The 25,128-nt window shown below is 38.0% G+C and overlaps 2 protein-coding genes across 3 annotated transcripts in view; one reads left to right on the plus strand and one right to left on the minus strand.

Moving 5' to 3' along the window:
• The first annotated feature begins 635 nt into the window (after positions 1-635).
• On the plus strand, positions 636-2,865 carry Coq5 (ubiquinone biosynthesis protein COQ3, mitochondrial). Its single transcript, XM_073978740.1, has 3 exons — positions 636-954; positions 1,014-1,432; positions 1,503-2,865. Exons 1-3 carry the CDS (start codon positions 768-770, stop codon positions 1,803-1,805), a joined length of 909 nt encoding a protein of 302 aa, XP_073834841.1. The 5' UTR covers positions 636-767; the 3' UTR covers positions 1,806-2,865.
• A 1,298-nt stretch (positions 2,866-4,163) lies between these two features.
• The window catches only part of sno (Protein strawberry notch), a 74,179-nt gene continuing 53,214 nt past the window's right edge, over positions 4,164-25,128 (minus strand). Inside the window, exons 3-14 of one of the 2 annotated variants that reach the window (XM_073978710.1) lie at positions 16,662-16,832; positions 16,200-16,541; positions 13,656-13,843; positions 13,483-13,585; positions 13,034-13,419; positions 12,242-12,648; positions 12,020-12,173; positions 11,673-11,953; positions 7,347-8,953; positions 7,143-7,281; positions 6,676-7,039; positions 4,164-4,425 (exon numbers count right to left, since the gene is read on the minus strand). In XM_073978710.1, the coding sequence (XP_073834811.1) occupies positions 4,192-4,425; positions 6,676-7,039; positions 7,143-7,281; positions 7,347-8,953; positions 11,673-11,953; positions 12,020-12,173; positions 12,242-12,648; positions 13,034-13,419; positions 13,483-13,585; positions 13,656-13,843; positions 16,200-16,541; positions 16,662-16,832 (4,376 nt within the window). In that variant the 3' untranslated portion in view covers positions 4,164-4,191. The remainder of the gene's footprint in view (positions 4,426-6,675; positions 7,040-7,142; positions 7,282-7,346; positions 8,954-11,672; positions 11,954-12,019; positions 12,174-12,241; positions 12,649-13,033; positions 13,420-13,482; positions 13,586-13,655; positions 13,844-16,199; positions 16,542-16,661; positions 16,833-25,128) is intronic. The other variant, XM_073978711.1, reaches the window with a different exon arrangement.

Genomic DNA, 25,128 nt, shown 5'->3' on the forward strand with positions numbered 1-25,128 from the left:
AAGCAAATGACGCAAAAAACAGATGTAAATACACATCATTTGATTCTAGGATTTCGTAAAACGAAATAATTCAATGTGCATATGTAAATTGGACTTTAGGCGAGTTTACTTGCGGCAATTGTCATTTTGTAGGAGAGAGAGGTGAGGCATATGGTAACCCTTTGCCTCTCAGTACCCTCTCTTGCCTACAAACTGACAATTGCCGCAAGTAAACTCGCCTAATGTAAATTGGGACTTAGTGGTAATGCATAATCGACCCCTAAATTGGGAAGTGCCTTGAAAAAATTACACAGCTGATTGACAATTCTGACTATTGTGAATTAAACTTTAAATCCCAATATCATTTGGTTAAGAAGTGGCATGGTACAATAATACAGGTAGCATTATCATGCCAGCTGATGGTAACATGATGTGTCAATTGCATTGAATTGATGTCAAATTTTGACGTCTTATGTTGCCAACAATTGCCGATGCGGCTACCTGTGTATTTGTACCATGATGATGTGTCAATTGCATTGAATTGATGTCAAATTTTGACATCTTATGTTGCCAACAATTGCCGATGCGGCTACCTGTGTATTTGTACCATGATGATGTGTCAATTGCATTGAATTGATGTCAAATTTTGACATCTTATGTTGCCAACAATTGCCGATGCGGCTACCTGTGTATTTGTACCATGAGAAGTGGACAACAGCTGTTCAACGCAAACATTTCATAACTTTAACACAACTTATAAGCGTTTTCATCATTTTTATACGTTCACAATGAATATCACGCGAAAGTTTTGTTTAAATCAAATAAAACATTACCAACAATGGTTCCTAGCATCATCTTTACGTTGGCAAACAACACAGGCCTCAACTAATGCAAACGCAACGGGAAACAGCAGTGAAGAGGGAACCACACATTTTGGTTTTCAAACCGTAAAAGAAAGTGAAAAGGTAGAAAAAGGTATTGACCCAAACATGCTGTAATGAATACTATTAATTTATGTATATCTTCCATTCCAGTCCACAAGGTCTTTGAAGATGTTGCCAAATCGTATGATATTATGAATGATGCCATGTCTATGGGTATACATCGGGTGTGGAAAGACATGTTCATTGAACGTTTGGGACCGCAACATGGTACCTGTCATTTAGATATGGCTGGTGGTACTGGTGATATATCATTTCGCTTTATAAAATATCTTCAAAATCAACCAAATCCCAAAAGTTTGAAAAGTCATGTTACCGTTTCCGACATTAATCAGCACATGTTAAATGTGGGTGAGGAAAGAGCCAAAAAATTGGGTTTAACCGAAGAAAAGTTGTCGAATATGAGCATTGAATGGAAATGTGCTGATGCTGAGAATTTGCCATTTGCTGATAATACATATAATTCATATACAATTGCATTTGGTATTAGAAATTGTACACACATTGATAAGGTAAGAGGTGAAAGGGAAAAGGATGTTTGGTGTTTTTTTAGATTATTAAAATGTTTGTTTGCTTTCCTAGGTTCTTAGCGAAGCCTATCGTGTTTTGAAACCTGGGGGCCGTTTTATGTGTTTGGAATTTAGCCACTTGAATAGCAATACTTTGCAATGGTTGTATGATCAGTATTCCTTTAATGTTATCCCTCCAATGGGTCAAATATTGGCTGGTCAATGGCAACCCTATCAATATTTGGTAGAAAGTATACGAAAGTTTCCCAAACAAGAAGATTTCAAACAAATGATTGTTGATGCCGGTTTCAATATGGTGCGTTATGAGAATTTAACATTTGGCATTGTTAGCATTCATTCGGGTTTTAAGTTGTAACGGTAGTTTTGTAAGATTTTTTTGATTGGGAAAAATATATGTATATATACAATATATAAAGATAAAGTTGGGTTAAATATGTATGGGTGGGTTTTTGAACTTTTAAATAGTTAACAAAAAACAGAAATATTTTCTATTTTTTATCGAGAGTTCCGTCTCTCTGCCGCTTAACGCAGAGAGAGTGAGAAAACTCATGGAGAGTTTCCATTCAGAATAACCCTTAATGGGAACAATTACGATTTAGGGACAAATTTAATATTTATTGTGAACATTTCATAGTGATCTAAGCCCAGACCATAAACTAAACTTATTTGACAGAATTGAGGTTATGTATAACATAACATTTAATATTTATTGATTTCGCCAAGAAAAACTCTAATGTTTATAATCGGAACCACAAGAGCTACATGTGGTAAAAATTTCGAAGCGATCTGTGACCAGGCCTTTAACTCTATTTAAACCATAGCAGAAATTAGGGTTAACAGGAAGATGAAATGTGTTAAAAAAAACAATTTTGGTTCAAATAGAGAAAACTGTGGTAAATCAATTATCATGAATGAAATTTCCCCGTGAGTTTTGTTTAAGGGAGAAAATGAAAAAATTCACGGGGAATTGCCGTTCATGATAACCCCCATAATTGGAAATTGAGGTTATGTACAAAATGAAAAGAATCAACAAAAATGTGGACTTGCCAAAGAAAACAAAATATATAATATTATTTAGAATCACAGCTACAAATTTCAATTCAATCCAATAACAGGCCTTAAACTCTACTTGACCCATAACTGCAAGTTGAGGTTATGTTAAACACGAAAAGAATAAATAAATAAAAAAATCGTATTTTTATTTCAATATTCATTTGTTTTATTTTGCATGGTATATTGTTAAATTAATGTACATCTTACATTAAACATAAAATATTTTTTCTTCTGATTTTTTTTTTAATTTCTTTGCGAAATTTTTTTTTTCTACAAAACTACGTACTACAAAATAGTGTACTTAAAAATATATAATTTTAAGAAATAATATTAAAAATAAATAAACTATGATTTCTGTTTCATTTTTTTGTTTGTTTTTGGGTTTTTAGGGAGGGGGAGGAACAATAACAAAATTGAAATGTTTTTTTAATTCGGCATACATTAATAATAAAAATAATAAAATAAGTTGAAAAAATTAGGGAGGAAAAACAAGTAAACTATTCTTATTTTAGAAGGATGTGTGTGTGTTTTTATAAAACTTGGAAACGATAACGAAATAATTTTAAATAGGTATATAAAAAATTAAACAATAAATTCATTCATTATCATTATTAGGAGGTTTTCATATTGTTGTTGTTGTAATGATTACTGGAATTAATTTTTGTATTAGAATTTCTTGGTGACTTGGCGGAGGTGTAAACAATACAAAATAAATATAAAAAAATTAACGTTCTTTTGATTTTTCTATAGAAAAAGGATACCAGTGTTTATTTTAAAAAAATTGAATCGCCAATGGTGATTTTTCTATAGAAAAAGATCACCAATCAAGATTTTTCTAAAGAAAACTATCATCAATGGCGATTTTTCCAAAGAAAACTATCACCAATGGTGATATCTCTAAACAAAAATATCACCAACGGTGATTTTTCCAAAGAAAAATATCACCAATTGTGATGACTTTTCCAAAGAATAAGATCAGAAATGGTGATTTTTCTAAAGAAAAATAGTAAATTGTGATTTGCCTTTTTCGTTCAAAAATTTATTAAAATTCTCGAGATTTTGTTATGTTTAACCTCCTCTAAGATGTTCCAAGATTCAATTTTAATTTTACCAAATCGTATTGCAATACAGGTTGTATTGTTTTTATTAACAAATTTTGTATGTTTTTGTTTCGAATTCTTTTAAAAATTTTATTTCTGTTTTTTTTTCTTTCAATTCTGTAAATTTTTTCAAGATTTTTTTTAATGTGTAATGAGTGTTTTTTTTTTGTTATCTTGTTTATAATTAAATATTAATTATAATTAATTATATGTATAGGTATAATTATAAAAGTCATATATTTAAGTTTTCTTTTTGTTGTTGTATATCTTTTTTTTTGTTTTTGGGGAGGGGCTTTTTTTATATAAAAATAATAGCAATCAAGTTTTTGTTTTGTTTTATGAAGATTTAAAGAAAAAGAAAAACTTAAACGAAAAATTAAAGTCCATAAATTAAGCGTCGTTTTGGTTTGTTTTTGTTGTTGTTTGGGTTTTTTATTGTATTTCCACTACAATCAATATCTTTTTCAATATCTCTGTGTAACCCATTTTCACAGTGTACTTTCTTTTACGAGAAAAAGAAGAATAAATTATCTTTGTTGTTGTGTTTTTTTCTGGCATTCTTTGTGTGTTTGTGTTTTGGTTGTATTTTTAGAAGTTTACTTCTTCAACTCTATCCGCATCAGACTTAAGATCTTGTATCAAAAGCTCATGACATGATTTGGGTATGAGAGTGCCAACAATTTTTTCGCCTTCTGTGGTTTTCATGCGTATAACTTGCATTTTGTTGTTGGCATTACGCATGGCCAGAATTTGTTCTACGCGGGCCCATACCGATAATACCGAACCGGCTAGAACGTTGTACAAACGTTGGCGCAAACCCACCTGGAAAATGAATTGGGAATTAATACACAATTAATACACAATATTTTTTCATATAGGAAATTTTTAATTCATCCCAGGAAATTTTCAATTCAGCCCGGCTGAATTACAATTTCCATAGGAAATTTTCAATTCAGCCCGGCTGAATTAGAATTTCCATAGGAAATTTTCAATTCAGCCCGGCTGAATTACAATTTCCATAGGAAATTTTCAATTCAGGCCGGCTGAATTACAATTTCCATAGGAAATTTTCAATTCAGGCCGGCTGAATTACAATTTCCATAGGAAATTTTCAATTCAGCCTGGCTGAATTACAATTTCCATAGGAAATTTTCAATTCAGCCTGGCTGAATTACAATTTCCATAGGAAATTTTCAATTCAGCCTGGCTGAATTACAATTTCCATAGGAAATTTTCAATTCAGCCTGGCTGAATTACAATTTCCATAGGAAATTTTCAATTCAGCCTGGCTGAATTACAATTTCCATAGGAAATTTTCAATTCAGCCTGGCTGAATTACAATTTCCATAGGAAATTTTCAATTCAGCCTGGCTGAATTACAATTTCCATAGGAAATTTTCAATTCAGCCTGGCTGAATTACAATTTCCATAGGAAATTTTCAATTCAGCCTGGCTGAATTACAATTTCCATAGGAAATTTTCAATTCAGCCTGGCTGAATTACAATTTCCATAGGAAATTTTCAATTCAGCCTGGCTGAATTACAATTTCCATAGGAAATTTTCAATTCAGCCTGGCTGAATTACAATTTCCATAGGAAATTTTCAATTCAGCCTGGCTGAATTACAATTTCCATAGGAAATTTTCAATTCAGCCTGGCTGAATTACAATTTCCATAGGAAATTTTCAATTCAGCCTGGCTGAATTACAATTTCCATAGAAAATTTTCAATTCAGCCTGGCTGAATTACAATTTCCATAGGAAATTTTCAATTCAGCCCGGCTGAATTACAATTTCCATAGGAAATTTTCAATTCAGCCCGGCTGAATTACAATTTCCATAGGAAATTTTCAATTCAGCCCGGCTGAATTACAATTTCCATAGGAAATTTTCAATTCAGCCCGGCTGAATTACAATTTCCATAGGAAATTTTCAATTCAGCCCGGCTGAATTACAATTTCCATAGGAAATTTTCAATTCAGCCCGGCTGAATTACAATTTCCATAGGAAATTTTCAATTCAGCCCGGCTGAATTAGAATTTCCATAGGAAATTTTCAATTCAGCCCGGCTGAATTAGAATTTCCATAGGAAATTTTCAATTCAGCCCGGCTGAATTAGAATTTCCATAGGAAATTTTCAATTCAGCCCGGCTGAATTAGAATTTCCATAGGAAATTTTCAATTCAGCCCGGCTGAATTAGAATTTCCATAGGAAATTTTCAATTCAGCCCGGCTGAATTAGAATTTCCATAGGAAATTTTCAATTCAGCCCGGCTGAATTAGAATTTCCATAGGAAATTTTCAATTCAGCCCGGCTGAATTAGAATTTCCATAGGAAATTTTCAATTCAGCCCGGCTGAATTAGAATTTCCATAGGAAATTTTCAATTCAGCCGGGCTAAATTACAATTTCCATAGGAAATTATCAATTCAGCCTGGCTGACTTACAATTTCCATAGGAAATTTTCAATTCAGCCCGGCTGAATTACAATTTCCTATGGAAATTTTCAATTCAGCCCGGCTGAATTACAATTTCCATAGGAAATTTTCAATTCAGCCGGGCTAAATTACAATTTCCATAGGAAATTTTCAATTCAGCCCGGCTGAATTACAATTTCCATAGGTAATTTTCAATTCAGCCCGGCTGAATTACAATTTCCATAGGAAATTTTCAATTCAGCCCGGCTGAATTACAATTTCCATAGGAAATTTTCAATTCAGCCTGGCTGAATTACAATTTCCATAAGAAATTTTCAATTCAGCCTGGCTGAATTACAATTTCCATAGGGAATTTTCAATTCAGCCTGGCTGAATTACAATTTCCATAGGAAATTTTCAATTCAGCCTGGCTGAATTACAATTTCCGTAGGAAATTTTCAATTCAGCCTGGCTGAATTACAATTTCCATAGGAAATTTTCAATTCAGCCGGGCTGAATTACAATTTCCATAGGAAATTTTCAATTCAACCTGGCTGAATTACAATTTCCATAGGAAATTTTCAATTCAGCCTGGCTGAATTACAATTTCCATAGGAAAATTATAAATAACATTATAAAAATATCCTTAAACTCACCTCACATTCCGAACCCATGCTGACATTGCGGCAATTACCATTCCAATAGGCATGTGAGCAGGTATTTACCGATGCATCATACTGTTCGGTCCAATGTTTTTCGGCCTCCGACATTGTGACCTTTTTGTATTTCTTTTCAATTTCCGCCAATGATTCATGGCGCACCTGGAGACCCGTATTGGGACGATATATTTGGAACATAATATCTTTTTTACTTGGCTTGCCAATATCCTTCTTCTTACTGCTTTGCAGTTGATTCTGGGGTGGATTTTCCAATTCCACAGCCAAGATGGCAGTGCGTTTATTGTTGCGCACCTGGTGGGAAAGATAGAAACCTTCATGTTCACCAATTAAATCGGCATATCTATAAAGAATGAAAATAAAATGTCAATTAATATTACTGCAAAGAAAACTGAACCCTGGGAATTCCATTCAAAGAATTCTTTTTATACGTTACTACTACGCACTTCTCAATAGCCTCTTGCCAAATCATGCCTCTTTCTACGCGTACGGTATGCAACTCTGCAGGAGCCTTGCCTGTGGCATGTTTGCGTATAAAACGCACCAATTTGACACGGGTAACATTTTCACCGGCGGCACCCAAATCTGGAAATATAAAAAACAAATATTAGTTCCCAATTTCTTTTAGAGGATTTTCTTGCTGCACTTACCCAAAATACCCAAATCAAATCGCCCATTCTTTCTGGCCTGATTAATAATGGCCGTCAGGGTATCGGTGAAATATTTGAATAGACGATTTTGCAAATCCACTGGCATACCCAATATCCGATTCAAAAACTTGGAAATATTATTATAGTCTTTATCCAAACTCAGCAAACCCGGTGTGGTTTCACTTTGCACAATAATACCCACACCCACCAGGGCTTTGGCAATATCCTTAAAGAATTCACCTTGATAATCGGTGGGTGGCGGTACCAAAGGTTGCTCATAGCCCATAATGGCTTTCATCACAGTTTCCAAGGCCGTACGACCGTATTTATTATCAATATTAAATTGCGAGAGATCACGTGTCTCTGTGGCACGACGATCACCATGGGTAAGGGCTCCCAATGACTCCAAACGTTTGGCCACTGTTGAAGCAAAACGTCGTTCACCAGCCAAATCGGAAATAAGGAAAATATATTCAGGAGCATTTACTTGATTCGAACGATGGGTACGTCCAAACTGTTGGATGGCACGATCAGCAGACCAGGGCAATTCCAGTGTGATATGGACACGTCTCCGTTGATTCCTCACCCTACGATCACTTTGCAATGAAATACCACTTGAGGCCGCCTCGGAGATAATGGCCACATCTTTGGTACCATCCATAAAGCGCTGCTTTTCGGTAATGTTCAGAGTTTCCAAGGGGACATCAGATTCTGAACGTGATTCATATTGTATGGAACCATCATCGGATTGTACCACCCGGCCCTTACGGCCTGTCATTTCAGCCACATTATCCGGTCCACCCAGCTCATCAATTAACTGATCCAGGGTATTGGGTGGTAACCGTTCTCCCAGCAGCTCTATTTTACGCAACAATTCTTCCTTCATGCTGCAGGCTTTTTCAATCGCATCTTTGGGTGGTGGACCATAATTCAACTTGACACCATGCACCCCAATGGGCGTGACCGTACCCTTTAGCTCCTGTTTCTTTTGCAGTAGATCTTGTATTTTATCTTGTGTTGAAACGGGCACCTTCTTTTTGGGTGGTGATATATTAAAGCTACTGTTTAAAAAGCTATTGTTATTGTGATTGGCTCCCAAGGATGCCGAAGAGGTGGATGATGAGAAGGTGGTTGCTTTTGTAGCTTCTTTTTCTTTCGTCGCCTTTACCTTCTTTTTCTTCTTCTTTTTGGCTCGTGCCAACCAAGGATCTGTATCTGAATCTGAGCCACTTGCTCCGAAGGGATTAAAATCGGATTCCGAATCATAACTATCGGTGTGATTGCCAGTATCTGAATCTTCGGAATCAGAATTTTTAACATCTGAATCATTGTTGGATTCTTTATCGGAATCTTTATCTTCATCCTCATCTTTATCGTCGTCGTCATCATCATCGGAATCATTATCCCAGGAATCATTGCGAGATTTTTTATTATTTCCCACATCAGACCGGGCAGATTTACGTTTATTGGCCTTGGCCTTTACCTCGGCTATAATGGATTGTATAGATTTACGATTGCCTTCTGGTTCGGAAAGGCCTAAAATGCGATTGATACGATTGCGATCGGGTGCGGGAAAATGCTTTTCGACTAGAGATTGGAAAACACCCCTGGAAAAAAGAGAAAAATTAAATGAAGACAAGTTGCAATGGTTAAGACGACATTTTCATAAACCACATGATGAGAAAAGAGATAAAATAGAGCAGAAAATACACAAAATCGTTGGCAATATGGGATCTCAACTGATATCTTCATACAGCAGGGCTGAATTGAAAATTTCCTATGGAAATTGTAATTCAGCCGGGCTGAATTGAAAATTTCCTATGGAAATTGTAATTCAGCCGGGCTGAATTGAAAATTTCCTATGGAAATTGTAATTCAGCCGGGCTGAATTGAAAATTTCCTATGGAAATTGTAATTCAGCCGGGCTGAATTGAAAATTTCCTATGGAAATTGTAATTCAGCCGGGCTGAATTGAAAATTTCCTATGGAAATTGTAATTCAGCCGGGCTGAATTGAAAATTTCCTATGGAAATTGTAATTCAGCCGGGCTGAATTGAAAATTTCCTATGGAAATTGTAATTCAGCCGGGCTGAATTGAAAATTTCCTATGGAAATTGTAATTCAGCCGGGCTGAATTGAAAATTTCCTATGGAAATTGTAATTCAGCCGGGCTGAATTGAAAATTTCCTATGGAAATTGTAATTCAGCCGGGCTGAATTGAAAATTTCCTATGGAAATTGTAATTCAGCCGGGCTGAATTGAAAATTTCCTATGGAAATTGTAATTCAGCCGGGCTGAATTGAAAATTTCCTATGGAAATTGTAATTCAGCCGGGCTGAATTGAAAATTTCCTATGGAAATTGTAATTCAGCCGGGCTGAATTGAAAATTTCCTATGGAAATTGTAATTCAGCCGGGCTGAATTGAAAATTTCCTATGGAAATTGTAATTCAGCCGGGCTGAATTGAAAATTTCCTATGGAAATTGTAATTCAGCCGGGCTGAATTGAAAATTTCCTATGGAAATTGTAATTCAGCCGGGCTGAATTGAAAATTTCCTATGGAAATTGTAATTCAGCCAGGCTGAATTGAAAATTTCCTATGGAAATTGTAATTCAGCCAGGCTGAATTGAAAATTTCCTATGGAAATTGTAATTCAGCCGGGCTAAATTGAAAATTTCCTATGGAAATTGTAATTCAGCCGGGCTGAATTGAAAATTTCCTATGGAAATTGTAATTCAGACGGGCTGAATTGAAAATTTCCTATGGAAATTGTAATTCAGACGGGCTGAATTGAAAATTTCCTATGGAAATTGCCATTCAGCCGGGCTGAATTGAAAATTTCCTATGGAAATTGTAATTCAGCCGGGTTGAATTGAAAATTTCCTATGGAAATTGTAATTCAGGAAATTGTAATTCATTGAAAATTTCCTATGGAAACTGTAATTCAGCCGGACTGAATTGAAAATTTCCTATGGAAACTGTAATTCAGCCGGACAGAATTGAAAATTTCCTATGGAAATTGTAATTCAACCGGGCTGAATTGAAAATTTCCTATGGAAACTGTAATTCAGCCGGGCTGAATTGAAAATTTCCTATGGAAACTGTAATTCAGCCGGGCTGAATTGAAAATTTCCTATGGAAACTGTAATTCAGCCGGGCTGAATTGAAAATTTCCTATGGAAACTGTAATTCAGCCGGGCTGAATTGAAAATTTCCTATGGAAATTGTAATTCAGCCGGGCTGAATTGAAAATTTCCTATGGAAATTGTAATTCAGCCGGGCTGAATTGAAAATTTCCTATGGAAATTGTAATTCAGCCGGGCTGAATTGAAAATTTCCTATGGAAATTGTAATTCAGCCGGGCTGAATTGAAAATTTCCTATGGAAATTGTAATTCAGCCAAGCTGAATTGAAAATTTCCTATGGAAATTGTAATTCAGCCGGGCTGAATTGAAAATTTCCTATGGAAATTGTAATTCAGCCGGGCTGAATTGAAAATTTCCTATGGAAATTGTAAATCAGCCGGGCTGAATTGAAAATTTCCTATGGAAATTGTAATTCAGCCGGGCTGAATTGAAAATTTCCTATGGAAATTGTAATTCAGCCGGGCTGAATTGAAAATTTCCTATGGAAATTGTAATTCAGCCGGGCTGAATTGAAAATTTCCTATGGAAATTGTAATTCAGCCGGGCTGAATTGAAAATTTCCTATGGAAATTGTAATTCAGCCGAGCTGAATTGAAAATTTCCTATGGAAATTGTAATTCAGCCGAGCTGAATTGAAAATTTCCTATGGAAATTGTAATTCAGCCGAGCTGAATTGAAAATTTCCTATGGAAATTGTAATTCAGCCGAGCTGAATTGAAAATTTCCTATGGAAATTGTAATTCAGCCGAGCTGAATTGAAAATTTCCTATGGAAATTGTAATTCAGCCGAGCTGAATTGAAAATTTCCTACGGAAATTGTAATTCAGCCGAGCTGAATTGAAAATTTCCTACGGAAATTGTAATTCAGCCGAGCTGAATTGAAAATTTCCTATGGAAATTGTAATTCAGCCCGGCTGAATTGAAAATTTCCTATGGAAATTGTAATTCAGCCCGGCTGAATTGAAAATTTCCTATGGAAATTGTAATTCAGCCCGGCTGAATTGAAAATTTCCTATTGAAATTGTAATTCAGCCGGGTTGAATTGAAAATTTCATATGGAAATTGTAATTCACCCGGTCTGAATTGAAAATTTTCTATGGAAATTGTAACTCAGCTGGGCTGAATTGAAAATTTCTCATGGTAAAAGTTATTAAAAGGTTCAAATCAAGTCATACTTACTTGGCTGTTGATACAAAATCTGTTAGCTCTCCATCTTCCCTCTCCAATTGTTCCAGGGTACGGGCTTCTCCCGTCGATTGCAGACCAATTACCACACATTTGCCATATTTAATGGCCTCACGGGCTATGTGTACAACATGATTTACTTTGGCAGCAATACACAGGTATTTAAAGAATCTTTGATGGGCCGACCAAAATTGACCCCACATGGTCTTCTTCATGCGACTTTCGGCATCGATTAATTCGGCGGCCTCAATGAATTTTTGCATGGCTTCCACCCACTAGCAAAAAGAAGCACAAATTAATTCTCATTCCAGATTCCTTTCAAAATGAAAATGATATCCTACCAATCTCACAGACTCATCATAGACCCTTCTAAACTCTTTGGAAAGGGGCACCTCTTCAATTTTAAAGGTAACACCATGAAAACTCAGTTGGCGGGCAATGTACATGCCTCTTAATTTCATGTCCATGGCCACAATTTCCATGGCACCCACGCCTCTGTGAAGAAAAAGGACACAAATGTCAATAATTTCCAAGGAAAGCCCTCAACAAAATCCCTCACTTACCTCTTTTCCACAGCTGCAATGAAATCATTAAATGTGGGAAATGCTGTACCCTGGCCCCAGAGACCCAAACGCACCATATATGCCATATTTTTGGGCTCCGAAGCACCAGTAGCAGAAGCATATACCACACGAGCTTTCGGTAACTTGTTTTGCAACTCCAATACCGTCTGGCCGGTCTTTGTGGGTTTACCCGAACCCACGGGACACAAATTCTTGGCCTTATGACATTCATCAAATATAATCAGGCCATCAAAATCTTCTCCACACCACTGCAGCAATTGCTTAAGTCTTGATTTGTATTTACCAGTCTTATTATTGGATTCACCTATCAATGCTGAATAGGTGCTAAAGATGACACCTTTTTTAACATTGTTGTTGATTTCGGAATTGATTTTGGCATATTTGAACTGTGAAATAAGATAAACAATTTTGTTAGTAAAAAGTGAGGTTGGACTGAATGTGAGGAAGAAGTTAAGTAGAGCCACCACCAGGATTGTTACGAAATTTTCACCAACGGTAGGTCTTGTTGTGGTGATTACTATGATATGCATATTTTATGGGGGAAGTTCATACTTTTCCGAGTTAGGGGCAAGTGAAAAATGAACCTTTGATAAATTTGAAATTTTAAAAATTAATTTTTATTGAAGTATTCACTTCCCCCACAAAAGATGTATACCACTGTAATCAGGACAGCAAGATCTAGCTCCCAGGTGAACATTTCATAGCAATCCGAGTGGTGCTCCTCAATTAAACCTAATCCCAAAATTGACGATTTGGAAGATTACCACTTACCTTATTCAAAGCATAAACTTCAATTTTTGTTGCACCAATATCACTCAAATCCCGCTCAGCATCATATTTCAAATCATTTGATACCGAAATCCAAAGAGCCTTCTTGCGGCCCTTCATATAATTCTCGTATATTATACCAGCAATGGTGCGACCTTTACCCACACCAGCACCATCACCAATCAAAAAACCAGCACGACTACCATCGGGCAGGAGATGATCATGGGCTTGGGAGGCATATGTTATGGATTCCAATTGCAAAGCACTCAACTGGCCACTTTGTATTGTATCCATGGGTATGGAAAGTTTATAATAGACATCACAGGGTTCCACAGATGAGAGGGAGGCGGTTTCAACCACAGGATCGGGATGTTTTTTGCCAAGTTTTACTAAAAAAAAAAACGATATATGGAGATTAGCGAAAGATGTAAACAATTACTTGCCTAACTTACATTTTGCAGGCCAATATTCGGCATAGGTTTCGGCTACACCCATTTCTTCATAGTCTGCCTCATCTTCTTCAGGTTGTACCATAACCGGGGCAGGTGTAACTTGCTAAAAGTGAAAGAAATGTTAAACATTTTTAGTTGGGTTCTTAATTTTTTTCAAGATATCTCGTCCTTACCTTCATGGGCTGCATCAGCAGCTGCTGCAGCAATTGATTTGGTATACCACTGGTTAAAAATTGTGGATTTGCTGCCACCAAGGCCTGAATCTTTTGCAATACCATATTATTCATTTTGGATTGATTGGATAGGCCGGTACTGGCAGCCGGTGCTGGGGCAGGTTGTAAATTTCCCAATCCCATGGTCACTATTTGGAGGGGGAGGAGAAGAAGAAAATAGTAAAACAATAAATAGCAATTACAATAATAATAAAGAAATAAAAAAGGAAGGCCGCAAAATAAAGAATGTTACAACTAAAAAAAACCTCGTCTAGGCCAAGGCCCGGCGATGTGTGTGGTGAAATATACAGGTCTAGTTTATGAGCTCCATTATGAACGATGGTTTTCTGCAGCAGAACTTCGGCTGGGATTTGATGTCTATATCGATAGATTAAAATTAAACAACCCACAAAAGTCCCACAAAAAATCTATAGAGACCTCTACAATGCAATTATATTCTATAAAAGACCCCTACGGTGCTCTTCCATTCTATAGAGGGTCTCTGTTTTGGTCTGCTAGTCTATAGAAGACCTCTGCGGTGGACTTCTATTCTATAGAAGACTTCTTAGGTGGACTTTAATTCTATAGAAGATGCCTACGGCTGTCTTCTACTACTTAGAAGAAGCCTATGGCGGTCTCCTATACTATAGAAGCCCCCTACGGTGGTCTTCTATTCTATAGAAGCCCCCTACGGTGGTCTTCTATTCTATAGAAGCCCCCTACGGTGGTCTTCTATTCTATAGAAGCCCCCTACGGTGGTCTTCTATTCTATAGAAGCCCCCTACGGTGGTCTTCTATTCTATAGAAGCCCCCTACGGTGGTCTTCTATTCTATAGAAGCCCCCTACGGTGGTCTTCTATTCTATAGAAGCCCCCTACGGTGGTCTTCTATTCTATAGAAGCCCCCTACGGTGGTCTTCTATTCTATAGAAGCCCCCTACGGTGGTCTTCTATTCTATAGAAGCCCCCTACGGTGGTCTTCTATTTTATAGAAGCCCCCTACGGTGGTCTCCTATTCTATAGAAGCCCCCTACGGTGGTCTTCTATTCTATAGAAGCCCCCTACGGTGGTCTTCTTTTCTATAGAAGCCCCCTACGGTGGTCTTCTATTCTATAGAAGCCCCCTACGGTGGTCTTCTATTCTATAGAAGCCCCCTACGGTGGTCTTCTATTCTATAGAAGCCCCCTACGGTGGTCTTCTATTCTATAGAAGCCCCCTACGGTGGTCTCCTATTCTATAGAAGCCCCCTACGGTGGTCTTCTATTCTATAGAAGCCCCCTACGGTGGTCTTCTTTTCTATAGAAGCCCCCTACGGTGGTCTTCTATTCTATAGAAGCCCCCTACGGTGGTCTTCTATTCTATAGAAGCCCCCTACGGTGGTCTTCTATTCTATAGAAGCCCCCTACGGTGGTCTTCTATTCTATAGAAGCCCCCTACGGTGGTCTTCTATTCTATAGAAGCCCCCTACGGTGGTCTTCTATTCTATAGAAGACAATTGCGGTGCTCTCCTTTCTATAGAAGACACGGTGCCCTTCAATTCTATAAAGACCCCCACGGTTGACTTCTATTCTACAGAAGACCCCTACGGCGGTCTTCTATTTTAAGGTAGAGCCCTACCGTGCTCTTCCATTCTATAGAAGACTCTTACGGTACTTTTCTATTCTATAAGGGCCCCATACGATGCTCTTCTATTCTATAGAAGACCCCTATGGTAGGCTTCTATGCTATAGAAGACCCCTATGGTAGGCCTCTATACTATAGAAGACCCCTACGGTCTCAAGTTTCTTCCTTTCGAGTAAGAAATTGTTTAAATTTTGCATGTAATGTAGCACGTTGACGTTGAGCACGTTGATGACAACAGCTGTTGCAATTGTTGAATCATTCACAATAGACGTTTTGTGACAAAACTTAGCAAACTTATGGCAATTTAATGAAAAAAATTAAACGACAAAGTAATTCCATTCCACAAGTTTTAATACATTTTATACATGTGCCTATATGTCATTTACGACGTTTGCGACATTTTTGACATAAGCCAATAAAACCGTTGTTTAGCCCATCTCTTATCATAAATCGCTTGAATATCTTTTTGACAAATGATCATTTTTGGACATGAAAGGAGGAAGGCGGTAAAAGTAAATAAATGAACTTATGCCAAAAACTTGAAGAATTATATCACAGCAAAAGATTTTTGTGGAAAACTTAAGAAAAACAACAAAAAGACTAATAATACAAAAAAACTAAACAAATAAATGAAGAGGGTGAGGCATGGAAAGAAAATGCTTTTAAAACACAATTTAACAAAACGTTTCAAAATAGAATGTTTTTGAAATACAATTATATTCAAGGTAAAAACCAAGTGTGTGGTGTGTGTGTGTGCGGCGGGAGCGTGTAAGTAAAAACAAAAATTAAAATTCTTTCAACGCAAAAATCTAAACAAAAATTCGAAATGTTGACATCGTAAACGAGGAAGAAATCGGTTTGTTACCAACATTACTACACTTACTCTGCGCCAATAGAGAGGCGGCTTTATTAAGACCCGCTGTATTGGCTTGATAACTAACAGAATTTGTGTTGCTTGTTGCTGGCGGTAATTGCCTTGAGGCCGATGATGTTGTGGCCTGATGGAGGCCAGCTAAAACACCTAGGCCACCACCACCACCACCACTAACACCAGGACCATTATTATTCATATTCGAACCCGGTTTTGTTTCACTTGTGGCATTAAACATGGCTGCTGCCAAGGCAGCCATACCCATTAGCTGGGAGGAATTAAAAGCAGGCATACCAGTTACTGAATCGCTTGTTTGGCCGGTGGTATTTGAGCCACTTGGGGCTGGCATACCAACTATTTAACATCCATTTAAAGTGCAAGCATGTAGAGGTGGTAAATAGAAGGTTTGTAAGTAAGGCAGTTGTTAGTAGGGCTGGCTAGTTTTTAGTTAAGGATTGCAATTAAAAAACTTACGCGCTGGACTTTGTGTCTTTTTGGGCATTGTGCTGCGATTAAATGCTGTTGATGCTCCTCCTCCAGCTGTTTGATTTGATATTAACAATGAATTATTATTTACTTGTCCTTGTTTTTTAATGGTACTCTTTTTGGCATAGGTAACAGCTGTGATTAGATCTTTACCGCCACCTGGAAAAGAAGGTCAAGAAATTAATAAAGGATTAGTCAATTAAAAAAAAAAAACGAAGTAATAATAATAATTGGTATAATAAAAATAATGATAGTCATCCAGCTCCGTAGGGGTATTCTATAGAATAGAAGATCACCGTAGGGGTCTTAAATAGAATAGAAGATCACCGTAGGGGTCTTCTATAGAATAGAAGAGCACCGTCGGGCCTTCTATAGAATAGTAGAACACCGTCGGGGCCTTCTATAGAATAGAAACCAACGTAGGGGTTATTTATAGAATACAATGGGTCCCTAGGGTCTTCTATAGAATAAAAGACCGCCGCAGGGGTCTTCTATAGAATAAAAGACCGCCGCAGGGGACTTCTATAGAATAGAAGACCACCGTAGGGGTCTTCTATAGAATAGAAGACCACCGTAGGGGTCTTCTATAGAATAGAAGACCACCGTAGGGGTCTTCTATAGAATAGAAGACCACCGTAGGGGTCTTCTATAGAATAGAAGACCACCGTAGGGGTCTTCTATAGAATAGAAGACCACCGTAGGGGTCTTCTATAGAATAGAAGACCACCGTAGGGGTCTTCTATAGAATAGAAGACCACCGTAGGGGTCTTCTATAGAATAGAAGACCACCTTAGGGGTCTTCTATAGAATAGAAGACCACCGTAGGGGTCTTCTATAGAATAGTAGACCACCGTAGGGGTCTTCTATAGAATAGAAGACCACCGTTGGGGTCTTCTATAGAATAGTAGACCACCGTAGGGGTCTTCTATAGCAAGAAGAATAGAATAGAAGACCACCGTAGGGGTCTTCTATAGAATAGAAGACCACCGTAGGGGTCGTCTTCTATAGAATAGAAGACCACCGTAGGGGTCTTCTATAGAATAGAAGACCACCGTAGGGGTCTGCTATAGAATAGTAGACCACCGTAGGGGTCTTCGGAGTGGGGGTCTTCTATAGAATAGTAGGGGTCTTCTATACAATAGAAGACCACCGTAGGTGTCTTCTATAGAATAGAAGACCACCGTAGGGGTCTGCTATAGAATAGAAGACCACCGTAGGGGTCTTCTATAGAATAGAAGACCACCGTAGGGGTCTTCTATAGAATAGAAGACCACCGTAGGGGTCTTCTATAGAATAGTAGACCACCGTAGGGGTCTTCTATAGAATAGAAGACCACCGTTGGGGTCTTCTATAGAATAGTAGACCACCGTAGGGGTCTTCTATAGCAAGAAGAATAGAATAGAAGACCACCGTAGGGGTCGTCTTCTATAGAATAGAAGACCACCGTAGGGGTCTTCTATAGAATAGAAGACCACCGTAGGGGTCTGCTATAGAATAGTAGACCACCGTAGGGGTCTTCGGAGTGGGGGTCTTCTATAGAATAGTAGGGGTCTTCTATAGAATAGAAGACCACCGTAGGGGTCTTCTATAGAATAGAAGACCACCGTAGGGGTCTTCTATAGAATAGAAGACCACCGTAGGGATCTTCTATAGAATAGAAGACCACCGTAGGGATCTTCTATAGAATAGAAGACCACCGTAGGGGTCTTCTATAGAATAGAAGACCACCGTAGGGGTCTTCTATAGAATAGAAGACCACCGTAGGGGTCTTCTATAGAATAGAAGACCGCCGTAGGGGTCTTCTATAGAATAGAAGACCACCGTAGGGGTCTTCTATAGAATAGAATAGAAGACCACCGTAGGGGTCTTCTATAGAATAGAAGAACACCGTCGGGGTCTTCTATAGAATAGAAGACCACCGTAGGGGTCTTCTATAGAATAGAAGACCACCGTAGGGGTCTTCTATAGAATAGAAGACCACCGTAGGGGTCTTCTATAGAATAGAAGACCACCGTAGGGGTCTTCTATAGAATAGAAGACCACCGTAGGGGTCTTCTATAGAATAGAAGACCACCGTAGGGGTCTTCTATAGAATAGAAGACCACCGTAGGGGTCTTCTATAGAATAGAAGACCACCGTAGGGGTCTTCTATAGAATAGAAGACCACCGTAGGGGTCTTCTATAGAATAGAAGACCACCGTAGGGGTACACAATCCTTCTGATGTTCGGGTAGCGGAAAGGACGTTCCGGGACATCATCACTGCTGCAGCCGCTCGCCATATCCCTGCTGGTCGAATACCCGAAGTACGACCAAATTTCCCAGCAGAGGCGACGGGACTAGCAAATGAGCGTGATGAGCTTCGTCGTATCAACCCCAATGACCCCAGAGTCAGGGAGCTGACACTGGTAGTTAACAGGCTGGTCGGCGAGCATAAGCGGAACAAATGGTTAAATCATCTGAAGAGCTGCAACATTGGAGCCGGTATAGGTGAATTGTGGGCAACGGTTAAGTCACTCTCGAACCCTGGAAGAAGGGGAGATAGGACCTCAGTCACGTTTTGCGACGTTACGTTGACTGACCCGAAGAGGTGTGCAAGTAATTTCAATCGACAGTTTGTCGAGCATCCCGAGAGTGACGAAGAGAAGAGTATTACGTCGCATCAGATCTCTTCCTGCCGAGGATGAACCACCACAATTTACAATGGATGATGTTGCCAATGCCATCAGGAACGCTAAATCATCCAAAGCGTTGGGCCCTGATGGAATCTCCAGCTGGATGAGCCGGCAGTCGAGTATCTCACCAAAGTCTTCAACTTGTCGCTAGCCACCATCGTTGTTCCCGAAGTCTGGAAAATGGGCAGGTGGTCCCACTACGGAAGCCAGGCAAGGATGCCAGCAAAAGTGAATCGTACAGATCGATGTCGCTTCTGTCGCCCGTAGCAAAGACACTTGAGGCCTTGATCCTCCCCAGTATCAGAAATAGCTATCAACTTGCCGATCATCAACATGGATTCCGTAAGCAGGACAGCACGACAACAGCGCTGCACGCCATTACCACATATATCTGTAAAGGACTCAACCAGAGACGGCCGATGCGATAGAACAGTGATGGTGGCGCTTGACTTATCAAAAGCCTTTGATACAGTCAGGCACTCCACGCTGTTTGAGGACATTGAGCAGACAACCCTCCGGCCAAACGTTGTATAGTCAACCATATGTGTGGACGCCAGTCATACGTGGAATTCAGGAATAAAAAGTCCAAACCCCGTAGAGTGAAACAGGGAGTTCCCCAGGGTGGGGTGATATCTCCGCAACTGTTTAACCTCTACCTCTCCTGTATTCCACCCCCTCCAGACGGCATTGAGATCTTGACGTATGCCGATGATTGCACGATCCTAGCGTCAGGTACCTATCCTGATGACATCTGTGAGAGACTGAACAACTATTTAACCGATCTTACCACCTTTTTCCATTCGAGGAATATGCAGATTTCCCCCACAAAGTCTACAGCCACTCTGTTCACCACATGGACAGCGCAGTTTGGACGTGAGTTGAATGTCGTGGTCGACGGTAGCAGAATTCCGACCACAAACTGCCCTAAAATTTTAGGGGTCACATTCGACACTACATTCACGTCGTGCGCCCACGCCACAGCTATCTGCGACAAGTTGAAAAGTAGGAACAAGGTCCTCAAGTCCCTGGCCGGCAGCACTTGGGGTACAGATAAAGAAACCTTGTTGGCCACGTATAACGCGATAGGTCGGTCTGTGGTAAGCTATGCGGCTCCAGTCTGGTCCCCGAGATTGTTTGATTCGAACTGGAAAAAGATTCAAACATGCCAGAATGCCGCCCTGAGAACAGCGACAGGGTGCCCCCTCAAATCTTCAGTGGACCATCTACAGCTGTGTTCAAAATAATAGGAGTGCTCATTCACACCAAGGGAATGGTCGAATAAACATGGTTAAACTTACCCATTTTGGTTTATTTTTAATTTATTTAACATTGTTGACATCCCAACAGTTTATTCATCAGCAGAAATGTGGTAATCTGTTCTAAATTATTTACTGTTTACACCAACATTATAAATCGCCTTCAAATTTGTTGTTCAAAAAAATAGGAGTGCGGAAGAAAAAGGACAATAAAAATATTGTAGTTGAGTTTAAGATCAAAATTGTCTATACTTTAGTTGACAGTAGTGAATCCAATAGATTTTGTGAGATTTGATGGCTGTTTGAAAACAAAAGTTCTTTTGGAGGTAGCCTAAAAACAGGTGATTGTCCTTGCAGCGATTTTTTTCCATAAATTGAGAACTTATTGGGTAACTCAATCGATTTTGTGGACAGAACTTTAGTGATTAGAGTTTTTGATGCTCTGGCTGTTATCTCGAACAATATATAATGATCGGTATCCCGGAAATTCGTGTATTTTGATCCTTGAGCCAAGTTAAAGCCGGTTTCCATTAACTCTTTACGTAAGGATCGGTTAAAAAAGCGTATCTATAAGACATTTATTTCTCGACCAAGTGATGTTTTGAGGTCTTTAGCATCTTAACTGCACGCAGAATTGATTATATGGTTCATTTTTGAATAATTGGATGATTGGCACATATGAGACATTTTTCAAAACGCTTTCTTGAGAAGGAAACTTTAAAGACAAACTTTTGAAGTTGGCCTAAGAATATTTTTATTAGGTTTCGCATCGTATAATAAACAGTTTTGTAATGAAACTAACCTAAATGAAGTATTTTTAAGTGAAAAACGTAAGTTTATATTGAAATATATATAACGGCGTATACCAACCATAGTGCAATCCCAGCCTGCCTATCACTAAATGGTTCAAAGTACATTTCAACCGTTCACATTTTAAACATTTTTTGAATAGAAGCGAAATTGATTGCATACACAAGGTTAGCACCCTAAGGACTTAAAAATATTTTTTGGTTGGGGAATAAATTCCTTATAGATACGCTTTTTTTGGCCGATCCTTACCTTAAGGGCTAATGTAAACTGTCTTAAACTTGGATCAAGGATCAAAATACACAAATTTATGGGATACCAATCATTATATATTGTTAGAGGTAACATCCATAGCATCAAACAAATCTAATCGTTAAAGCTTTTGTCTACAAAATCCATTGAGTTGCCCAATAAGTGCTCAATTTATGGAAAACATTTCTGCAAGGACAATCGCCTGCTTTTTGGCTACCTCCAAAGGACTTTTGTTTTCAAACAACAATCAAATCTCATAAAATCTATTGGATTTACTACTGTTAACTAAAATATTGACGATTTTGATCCTAAACTCAACTAAAACTATTTTTATCGTCCTTTTTCTTCCACACTCCTATTTTTTTGAACAAAAACTTTAAACACGATTTATAATGTTGGTGTAAACAGTAAATAATTTAAAGCAGATTGTCACATTTCTGCTGATGAATTAACTGTTGGGATGTCAACAATGTTAAATAAATTCAAAATAAACCAAAATGGGTACGTTTAACCATATTTTTTGACATATTTCTTTTTTTGTATGGGCGCTCCTATTATTTTGAACGCAACTGTACATGAGGAGGCAAAAATTCTTCCTGTAAATCAACACAATGAGATGCTTTCGTTGCAAAACCTGCTTGGATGTTATCGTGTGAGCCATCCCAATCACCATCTTATGGGTAGGCCCGGCCCATTCAGGGAGATCAGGAAGGATATCCATGCTCTAGAGGGAGAGGTCCAACGATACAGGAGAGAACCCCTAGATCAACAAGCATATCAAGCAGGATTGAATAGCATTCACACGGACGCAGTTGCAAAAGCCTTAAGCAATTATAGTGTGAATAAAGTACTCGGAGTACATCCTCCATCTATCGCAGCTGAGGAGCGTCAGCTGCCACGACAAACCAGAGTAGTTTTGGCTCAACTACGCTCGGGATATTGCAGTCGCCTAAATTCGTATTGGGCGGAAATAGATCGCGCCGTGCAAGACATATGCCCAGTATGCGGCATGGGCCCGCACGACACACAACACCTTTTTAACTTCCTCGCCAAACCTACCCATCTAACTCCAGTGGATCTGTGGCTACATCCCATCGAAGCAGCCACTTTTCTGGAACTGGAGATAGACCCAGAGCCAGATTGAACAGAGGAACGAACAAATAAACATAACAAAAACACTGTTACAACAACAAACATACGGAGGGTCTTCTATAGAATAAAAGACCGCCATTGTGGTCTTCTATAGAATACTAAGGCTTTTCTGAAGAATAGAAAACCACCATAAGGGTCTCCTGAAGAATAGTAGACCACCGTAGGGGTCTTCTATAGAATAGAATACCATCGTATGGGACTTCTATAGATAAAAGACCACGGTAGAGGTCTTTTACGGAATAGAAGACCACTGTAGAGGTCGTCTACAGAATATAGAATAGAAGACCACAGGTGTCTTCCATAGAATAGAAAACCACAGTAGGTATCTTCTATAGAATAGAAGACCACAGTAGGTGTCTTCTATAGAATAGAAGACCACAGTTGGTGTCTCCTAAAAAATAGAGGGGTCGTAGGGGCCTTTTATAGATTCGAAGACCACCGTATAGATTAGACCACCGTATGAGTTTCTATAGAGTGGAATACCACCGTGGAATAGTATACCACCGTAAGGATCTTTTACAGAATAGTAGACCAACGTAGGAGTCTTCTTTAGAAAAGAAGAACAGCATAAAGAAAACAGGTCTCCATATTGCAGATGTAAGAATGTTTCCAAGCACGATCCATTTTCCCGCATTTTAAGGACCATTTTCCCGCATTTTAAGGAAAATAAATCCCCCTTTCCATCTCAAAAACCGACTTCTTTGTATAACAAAAAATCTCTATAAATAAATATGAAAACAGATGTTGCCATAACATATCATTCACAATAGAGTTACGTGATGCTTAAGCAGTCATTTTAGATGACAGCAAAGTATAGCAAAACCAATTACCAACGATAAAATGTATAAAATTTACATACAGTTAGTCAACTAAATAATTGCAAAAACAAAATTATTAGAAAATTTTAAAAAGAACATCATTTTATTGGTATAAATAAATATAATTATTAATATTTTTGTTAACAATACAATTCTTACACATGTTTATTAATATAATAAAATAAAAAGTAGCTAAATTTCACTAAACATTTTCTTAAAATTAACAAAAATGAGTACAACTCATTATTTGCAATGTCAACTAAAGAATTGCAAAATTCACAAAATTTCAGTTTTTCACGGTATTTTTCGAAAAATTGGTTTTAATATTTCCTATGCCCACATTTGGCATCAAAAACAGCTTGTAAACGTATCTGAATTTAATAAATAAGTTACGGAATGTCATATTCCAATGGTATTTTTTAGCCATTCTTCTTTATTGCATTTTATTTAGTACCCCAGGTTAGTGGGCGACCTATTCCCGACTTTTTTCTTTAGGTGTACCCATGAATTGTCGATGTTGGGTTAATATTTAGGCTTTGGACTCGGGTGTTAATGACTTTGGTGCAGTTGTATAACAACCAAGTCCTACATAAATACGATTTATGAGGAAGGGTCGTTGTCTTGGTAGTATTCATATTGCAATTTTTTGCATTTTCAGGGTCAACAGGTCCAAATTTCTTGACGTTTTTGGTTAAATAATTTTTAAAACACGAAAATAAACGTACTCTGTCATTGTTTCCTTCAAAATCTGGATGTCACCAACGTCACTGCTTGGTATACAACCCAATACCATAATTGACAGTTTTCCGAACTTTGCGGTATGTATTAAATTCTGTGTTTCCATGGCTATAAAGGGGTTTCGCAGTACTTTTTGAGGCCCATCGTGATAGTACAACATAAATTTAGTCTTATCAGAAAATATAACGTCATCCCAATATTAAGATGGCATGAAAAGTTGTCTGTAACAAGTCTGAATAGTTTCTATATGTTGTGCTGGGAGGGCAATAGTTTTTACCTAGTCACTCATGATGAAGGCTTGTTATTATGTAGCACTTTTCTGACTTTTCCACGTGAAACACTTACTCCGAATTCTATTTTGATTAGAAAAAGCAATTATCTGGTGCTGCTTTGGGGTCTTTCGTCAATTTCTTTAATCAGTCTCCTGCCACTTCGTGGATTTACTACTTTTGGCCTACAATGTGACGTCTTTAGTTTGAGCCTGCCTTCTCTCTCGGTGCGGTATATAATGTTGCATATAGTTATCAGCTTATGAGAGGTGATTTTAGCTATTTCTCTTGCGGATTTACCATTATTATAATTGGAATAGACCAAATGAAGCATATTTTTCGAAATCCGTTTACCTTACTTTCACTTTTTCTGAATATACCGCCTATGTTACACACAGAACAATTAATTTATGATCAAAAATTAAACCCATGTCCACATACCATAAAATCATAAAAATACTTAATCGAAAAAAAATTGCTGGGAAAATCC

The sequence above is a fragment of the Musca autumnalis genome, unplaced genomic scaffold (genome assembly GCF_047663935.1).
Source record: "Musca autumnalis isolate F117 unplaced genomic scaffold, ASM4766393v1 scaffold_3, whole genome shotgun sequence".
Taxonomy (NCBI): Eukaryota; Metazoa; Arthropoda; class Insecta; order Diptera; family Muscidae; genus Musca; species Musca autumnalis.